The 8,753-nt window shown below is 39.0% G+C and overlaps 1 protein-coding gene across 1 annotated transcript; it reads left to right on the top strand.

Annotated features, from left to right (window-relative positions):
- Positions 1-1,630: 1,630 nt before the first annotated feature.
- Positions 1,631-8,698, top strand: LOC108671535 (ankyrin repeat domain-containing protein 11; the record flags this gene model as incomplete). The annotated part of the gene is given in 13 exon segments (XM_018159089.1): positions 1,631-1,773; positions 2,135-2,264; positions 2,664-2,843; positions 3,079-3,190; positions 3,988-4,253; positions 4,464-4,667; positions 4,835-5,298; positions 5,606-5,702; positions 5,880-6,178; positions 6,459-6,671; positions 6,938-7,069; positions 7,841-7,960; positions 8,073-8,698. Coding segments are annotated over 13 exon segments (2,537 nt in total), but the record flags the coding sequence as incomplete, so codon positions are not given.
- Positions 8,699-8,753: the final 55 nt, after the last annotated feature.

Raw genomic sequence — 8,753 nt, 5'->3', positions numbered from 1 at the left:
AGAGATATGTGCGCGGGCACGTATTTAGTATATATTAGTGTATTGTTTTAATAAAATTTTATTGTTGTGTGTTTGTCAATAGTATTTAATGTATTGTATGTATGGTTTTGACAGTATGTAGTTGTTTAATGTTGTAAAGTAAGATAGATTGGGGGTAAGTTCGGTAATCTGGTTCCTGGCATTGACACTCACAGGTTCAGAATTTTCCTACTTATTACTGAAATCTTGTGGCTCCAAAGGCACCAAAGGCAAAGTTTTCAATGCATTTGGAGTCTTCCTGCTTGATTGTGCATTTTTGTTAACAATTAGTCTATTAGATAGGAGCTGGTTCATTTAGTAAGAATTGTGCAGTTCTGAAAATGGCAGGCTCAAAAGGTAGATAATTCTGTGCCTGAGTGGCAGGCATGTAATCTACTTTCCAAGCCCTGACTAGAGATTTTCAACCATTTTTGCTCCTGCAAAATTCATGCTAGATGAATTATCTCCCATCTAATTATTAACAAATGGGAGCTACTGTATGAAGTTGTGAGGTTTTGGCTGTCTGTCATAATTGTGCTTCAGCTTCTCTGGTGTAATAAATTCAGCATCTCCATCCTATCTTCTGCCAGAATTTAAATCCAATTTAACGGTCAAAACAGGCAGCAGATTCAGATCCTTGCAGTGATGATTGATTGGGCTCAAACATGCAGAAATCATAGTTGCCAATGCTTGCAGTGGTGATTGATTGTGTTCAGCAAATCTGAATTAAACTTGGCACACATTGTTATACCAATATTCTGCTTGTAATATGATTGTGTTCAGCAAATCTGAATTAAACTTGGCACACAATGTTATACCAATATTCTGCTTGTAATAGAGTCCAGCAACTTTTTTGATTTTGGCTTCATTCATAGGTTATATGTATGGCCATATGAGCTAGAAGATAAAGTGAAGAAATGACTGAAGAAGGTTTACCGAATTAAGATGAAATAATTTTCATGCATGTCATTAGCTTAGTTTTGAAGTAACCATGAATTGCTATGGCCTATGAGAACTCTTCATGTGTGTCTCTTAGAACCCTTCACTAATGAAGAATGTTAATTGAGTACAATCCCTACTGTGAAAAAGTAAGATTTAGAATTGGTATCATGCTTGAAAAAAGGATAAATTTCAAAATGTGAAGTAAATAGATTAGAAGCACTTTAGTGATCACTTCAAACCCATTTATCTAAGAGGGCTAGAATTTACTTCTCAGTTTTACATTATTTGTTTAGCAGTAGTCTGCCAGCCTTCAGCATTTCATTACTTTTATTGAGTGATAGATTTTGTATCTCAACTACATGAATTTGTGTCCAAAAGATACATTGTAATTTGGTCTTGAATTATTGCTAACAAATTACATCAAACTTGGATGTTTTGTAAAAATTACTCACTTTACCCCTAAAGCAAAGAACATTCTACTTTTATTGAGAGACTCTTTACCATTCAGTATTAATTTATTTTAATTTTGGCTTTGTTCCATTATATACAGATTGTGAAATTTATGCGGTCTGATGTTACCACAAGTTTTGGATGTTCCTCATGACTAGTCAGGTCATCTTGTCATAATTTGTGTTCAAATTACTGATGTGAAAAACATTCATTCATTCAGGTTGGACAGCATTGCATGAGGCCTGTAACCGAGGCTTTGTCTCCGTAGCAGTTGAACTCATTAACGCTGGAGCCTCAGTCAATGCTAAAGGCCTAGACAACGAGACTCCTCTGCACGACGCCTGTGTCAACAACCATCTGAAGGTGAGAGTTAAATAGTTTGGTGGTGCACATGTTTTGTCACGAAATAAAGTCTTCTGTGCTATGTTTGGTAAACATCAGTTCAGACAAGATAATATTTTTAAATAACAGTTTTAAATCTCTACTATGTTCAAATGGGAATGTTAAAAGCTTAGTTTTATTTCGTCAGGTTACATATAGATGTTCACTCGTTTGATTGCATTGCTTATTTACATTAAGAATATCATTATTCCTTCATTAATGTGTGATAGACTTACTAAACATTATTTTATGGGTTTGATTTTTTATTTAATTGTTTTTGCTAGGGTTCTGTACAATATTTTTCTCAAAGGAACAACTAGTAATCTAATCATTGTTTTCTCAGCTTGTAGAGTTGTTACTCGAGAGCGGTGCAAGCACTTCAATAGTCAACAGGCGAGGACAAACTCCTGCTGACGTCTGTAGGTCTCCAGTTATTCTGGCTCTTTTACAGCAGTCTGCCAGAGATACTTCAGGTGAGTTTAGCTTCATTCATATCTATATGTGCTTCTTATGAAACTGATTTTTATTTACCTTTTTCAGCTAGCATTGCAAACTCATCTTATTGATACACTGCATTATTTAGATACCATGTAGTTACATTTCTTATTTTGCATATGTTACCTACTGCTGCAGCTACACGAAATTAAAAAATAATTCAGTAATGATAATTTTGGCATATTTGTTTCAGCATGAACTTGACAAATAGTTGTGGCTATTTTTGCTTTTGTATCTCTGAACTCCTCAATTGCTGTAAATGTGTGTACTTGCTTGAAAAACTTTTTCAAGCGTGTCTTAAATCTTGAAATCCTTTATTTCTCTTCAAATTAATATTTCTCTTTTAAATTACTAATAAATCATTTATTTGTCTTCAGAAGTGCTTGGGCTTGAAATGTCTCGACGCACTCCCCCTAGCAGTGCCGTCAAAGGCCCTGATGCTCTCAAAGTAGAGATCAAAGAAGAAGAGGAACAATGTGATGAAGGCTGCGATCGAAGCTGTGAAGGCTCTTCTACTTCTGCACCGCAAGTGTCATCTGCCTCTACCTCAACATCTTGTGAGTATTGTAAAGCAGTAAACCGTAACTTATGATATCTATAGAATTGGTTTCTAATTTATTTATCTCTCGCGGGAATATTGAAGCTATTCAATGACGAATTAAAATTTGTGTTCCGGATAACTTTTTTATCAATCTTTAAAATGAGTTAGCTGTTGATTAACACACGCTGACCTACAATTAAGTGATTGCAATAAAATTTGTCATAAATAATAAGTTTTTTTTTTGTAATCAGCATCGAGTAGCAGCTGCAGTGGTGGTCGGCCGTCTTCACCACGCGTTGCATTGCGCATCACCAGCACTGGCCAAGCCAAGACACCAGACAAAAGAAACTCCACTGATAGCAAGTGAGGAGGAAATTATCCCTGAGAAATTGAATGAGTTTTAACATTGCTATCAAGCTACGCAGTTTTTGGTAGCCCAATGACCACTGTCTTGCTCTTGAGAAGAAATATGATTGTATAAGATAAAAAATTCAGTTTATTCCATTCTGATAATTAGTTTAGTAATTGAATTTTGTGGAACTGATGCACAATGAACCTGATGACATTCACAGACATAAGTTTGCCTTAACATGACTCCCCCCCCGTGCCATCTCGCCCTTGTCGTGGGGGGGGGGCTTGCGTGTCTCGATGAGACCCGAGGCTGTGCGGTCTCAGATGCAATCATGGCCGAGTGGCTCGGGTGGAGAGTCCNTGGAAGGCACGCCTGCACCTTATTGCATGGATTGCTTGGTGCCTCAGACCATAATCCACGTCCTCTGTGAGTGCCCATCATTTGGTGTGGCCCGACGGCAATTCTTCCCCCATCTAAGCCAAAACGACCCCAACACACACCTAAAAAGTATTTTGGCCCAACCGGAACACGGTAGCTATAATGTTGACCGCCTCGTGGAGTACCTGAGAGCAATAAACATGTTCGACTGTATATGATCTGGTCAACGCTGAATACATGTGATGCAATATTTTCTTAGCCCATAATGCCCAACGTGACATTCGGCGCGAGATAGCTTAGCAGCTGAAGCGCTAGTAATCATAGGGTCACTAAACTAACTAACTAACTTAACATGACTCATTGCCTAGTTCTTGTTTTAGGCTGTGCTGTTACCATTGATATCCACAGTCATTTTAAATTTTCTCATTAGATCAACGGAGGGCCGAGCTTCGAGCGACGATCCATATGAGTTTAAGTGCACCAAAGATGAAACTCCGTCAAGCGGCAACAAAGATGAAGAAGAGGAAGAATCTTCATCAAAGCCCCACACTCCTGGGAAGAACGATTCAGCTGGGGAAGAACGGGGAGAAAAACGGAGCATCGATGACGATGAAGATGAGACTGCTAGGAAGCGAAAAAGGAAGGAAGAAGTGAAGGACCAATTACCAGTAACTCCATCCAAGAATGCTGGTAAAGGTAAGAAGTATGGCCTATTGAGACGTTTCATTCTCTGTGAACATTCGGTTTAACTTGCATTTTCCTCAATTACAATTATATTGCATGTAGGGTGAAGTTAATTTTTTTTATAGAGGTAGAATCCTAAGTTTCATTTTCCCACTGTCAGTTACCAAAGTTTACAAAGTTGAGGAACTCATCGCGGATGTCTAACAAAGCACCTTTTTTCAGGAGAGAAGACCAGCAAGCCCTCTAGTCGTTCATGCTCATCGAACAGCGGCCCCAATTACACTGCCAACTCGGGCAAGAACAGCAGCATCCTGGGAGCCACCAGTGGCGGTGCCTTAGCTGCTGTCGACCCTCCTACTTCTCAGGACACCAACAGGAAGAGTCCACAGACCAGCTCCAGCAGCCCGAAGTCTTCTATTAAGCAAGGTTAATGCCTGTCAAGATTATTGAACTACTTTCAGATAACCAAGAATTTTAACTTGATTCTTGTGTGTATATTTAAATGGCGATGCATGATTTAAAATGACACTTCCATGTTATTAAAGAATTCTGTTCTTTTTACCCCCTTGCCCACTAAAATGTTTTTACCACAGAAAAATGTGACGAAGCAGCTGACGAAGAAAATTGCTCTAGATCAGATGCTCCCAATTCCACTAACAGCTCTAGCAGCACTGGCAACAGCTCAAACGGCAACAACAATAACAGCAGTCCGAAAGTACCTCCTTTAAAGATAGTTCTGTCATCTTGCGGAAATAACAGCAATAATAATAATCCCAATAGCGGCATAAACAGCACCACGGGCGGCTCGGGGTCATCAGGTGGTATTGATCAAGAATCCGCAGGCCAACAGAGTGGTAATGGAGGAAATAAAAATGGTAACGGTAATGGCGGTAGCAGTGGACGTCATTTGCCATACGTGGTGTCCAGCTCTTCGAACGCCGGCCAAGACCACATCAATATTAAAGAAGAAAATAACAGCAGTGCACATACAAGCAGCAGTACTGCTTCAAATAATTCCACCCATGACTCTAAAGACAACCTCTCGCCGTTAGTTAAGGTGGGTGGGCGATTTTGTGAAGGTCGAGATCAACTCTGTGCCAATAAAAAAGCATTCTTTTATTCTCTTCTAGGCAAGTCCATTCGAGTTCAAGACCATATTCAAAAGTATGAGTTTTAAATTCGTGATAATGCACACATGTATATAGAAGAATTACGCACTACCCATCTTTATTTTATATATTGCTAGTCTCGTGACATTCTTCGGCCTACTGAAAATTGTATTCATTTTTCTTTGAATATGTTTTTCCTGCGTCAAAATAATAATTCTCGTCGCTACTAGTGTGATTAATTTGTTTGCTTTGCAGGAGGAGCCCCTGAGTCCTGGGGGCTGTGAGAAGAGCGCAACACGCATCACCCGCTCCACAAGGAGTAACACAGATGAAGCTGGCAGTGCAGCGAGTGGTGAGTCTTCATATCACATTTATTATATGACCGAATGTTTTTCGTGTCACGAGGGTTCCCAATTGTTCTCATTGTAAGTTTATTTCGTAAATCCCTTATTAGAAATTTTTCATGTCACAAATTCTAAATGTTTCATAGTACGCGAGATTTGAGGCTAATCTGATATACATTTTGCAGTCAAACTAGAAGTGAAAGTCGAGGAAGCAGCTGTCACTTCAATATCATCCACGCCCGCAACATTATCGTCAGCAACTACAACACCACTCACCGCTACCACGTCAGTCTCTGCAAGCAGCAGTAGCACTAGTAATAACAGCGCTCCCGCGGCATCCAGCAGCAGCACCACTGAAGTCGTGCATCCTCGCAAACGAAAAATTAACATCAAAGAAGAAGATTCTGACCCTCCTCCACCTCCTTCGGTTCCTGAGCTACCGCTGTCTAATTGTTATCAAATGTTTCTAGTCATCAGGAAGCAGGTAAATTTTTATAAATTATTATTCAATTATTTCTGAATTATCTAATATTTTCTGATTAGAATCGAACTTATCTACTTATTTCTGAATTATGGACAATGAACGATTCTGTGAAAGCCATAAATTACAGCATTTCGAAAACAATGTATTGACAAGTTTCATCATTAGACCTCAACGATCTTTCTGACATCAAATTTTCGAGTATTTAAAGAACAATATATGTATTTCAACCTTTTCCTTTAGAAAATTAAACATCGGTGTATCGATAAATTTAATTGTGCAGATCGACGACCGCCGCAAACTGCTGTTCCCGGTGCAACCCATACCTCCGCAGGGCTTCAAAGACTACCTCATGAACCGAGCCACCTACGTGCTGGCCGGCAACCCTGCCTCTCAACAGTCCGTGCCGCTCATGACCCCGCCAGCTTCTCTGCCTCAGCCGCTCAAAGATCTCTTCACTGAGCAGGAACGTGCCAGGCATAAGCTTAGACTTCTGGTGAGTGTTGGACTGTTGGTTGCTTTCTGTGCATAATATGTCATATTCATTCTTTATTTCCTTTAAATAGGGATGAATCGACATTTTTTGTTACACAACAATTTTTCTGAATATTTGATACGAGAGTAAAGTTTCCCTTGATGGATACGGTGAGTATCTTCACCTTATGTATGACATTAATCGTAAGTTCACTAGTGCTTTTTTTTCTTTGTAAAACTACTAATAGATGTGATCATGTGTAACTTATTTTTTTTTTGTGTTCACAGCACCAGATAGAGCGCGAAAAGATGGCACTTTGTGTAGAGCAAGAGATTCTGAGAGTGCATGGCAGAAGGGCTGCCGCCCTTGCCAACCAAATGCTTCCTTTCAGCGCTTGCAATATACTTAGGGATCAGGAGGTTAGTTTACTGCTAACATTTTATTTCTTTTCGCTAATAATTTCATTGCTGATCAATAGAAATAATTCTGTGAATGTAACTTTGATTAAGATTTCTTGTAATATAGGAGGCTAGGGATAAATTATTGTTTTAGCAGCTATTTCTCTATTGCAAGTTACACAATGGCTCATCGCAACTCCCTTATCTGACGTTCATCTATCAACGATGTCAATAAAAGTTGAAATACAAAATATAAAATAAATATAGTTTTCTAAATTTGAAACGAGAACTAATTTGATGATACCGAGCGTTTTAACAACTCTTATCAATGCCGAATTTTTAGATTCGTACTTTACGACTAATGATTTGGAACTGAAATCAACACACTTCTTGAATTGGCCACACTATTAGTTTTATGCATCTTGAAAGTGCAGAAGTAAAATGTCAAATCGCGAGGCACCTCCATAGCCCTAAACTACGCTCATGATAGGTCGGCTGAAGCCGTTTCAATAGGAATATCCCTAACAATGTCGAAATGCAGGGGATGAATACCTTTAGTGAAATGAATACTCTTATCTACATAATTTCATCTCGAGTGTGACGTATTGATCTAAATCAGATTTTTCATGCCGCAACAGCATTCTCTATTTAACACGTTCCCGTGATGCAGTTCATTGGTTATATTTTCACCAGTTTTGTATATTCCAGTTGCTCGAAATGATGCTTTTCATTGAATATAGAACATTTTCATGGATGAATATGGAACATTTAATATTCATATGTGTTGCGCAGGTATATAATGTCTTAACTCCTGAACAAGAGGAGAAGCATCGAAATGCTCGTTCTCGATTCAATGGGCGACTCTTCAATTCCTGGCTCCAGGATGTCGACGATAAATGGGAAAAAATCAGGGTAAGATATTTTTAATGCACGAAGTTTACGCTATCCATCATATTTTGTAATGCAAAAATTGTGATATCATATAGATTTATGTGCTTTTCACTACGATGCTTTCAACTGTCAGGAGAGCATGGTGTTGCGGCAACAAAACGAAGCCGAGTCTCTGCACGCTGTCCACCGCATGGACTGGGAGTGGAAGATGAAGGAGGTCGGGTTGTGCGATAACAAATCCAACCCGGTAATAGACGACCTCCATGTGCCCATGGTCGCGGTGTCGGACTTCGATCATCTCTCTGCTTAGCTGTCTTTGCATCTCTCGCGGATGTATATTTTATCCCATCTGTTCATTTAAAAGGGTGCCGTCTTGTATAGAAATTAGAGGACGATGCTCCTAGGTTAGATGCAATATTACATTATTTTTCTCTCCTAGTCAGTAATTATCAATCATCCATTCAATCGTGACGAGCCTAATATTAGAGTAATGTTGTTACGAGGTCAAACGATAGTGCAAATTGCTCAACATGTTTGTCGCAGTTTAACATGAACGGAAAGTTCCAGTTGCTGAAAACATTCTGGATGTAAATTGGTTGACCTGATCGAGCATACTAGGGGTGGAGGCCGATGGCAAAAGAAGAGTGTTGACGAAGATCCCAGAACGGGTGTACTAATTTCATTTCTTGGTTGTCGAAGTCATTGAGCTAATTGAACATTGAAATGTTACTGCAACTGGCATAATAAGACTATTTTACAGATTTTCTTTTCAATTATTCCTTGAATATTTTGGGGGGTGCACTATAAAATGAAT

Source organism: Hyalella azteca, unplaced genomic scaffold (genome assembly GCF_000764305.2).
Source record: "Hyalella azteca isolate HAZT.00-mixed unplaced genomic scaffold, Hazt_2.0.2 contig3583, whole genome shotgun sequence".
In the NCBI taxonomy this organism is placed as follows: domain Eukaryota; kingdom Metazoa; phylum Arthropoda; class Malacostraca; order Amphipoda; family Hyalellidae; genus Hyalella; species Hyalella azteca.
The sequence above is the reverse complement of the archived record's forward strand: the minus strand, read 5'-3'. Positions and strand labels throughout refer to the sequence as shown.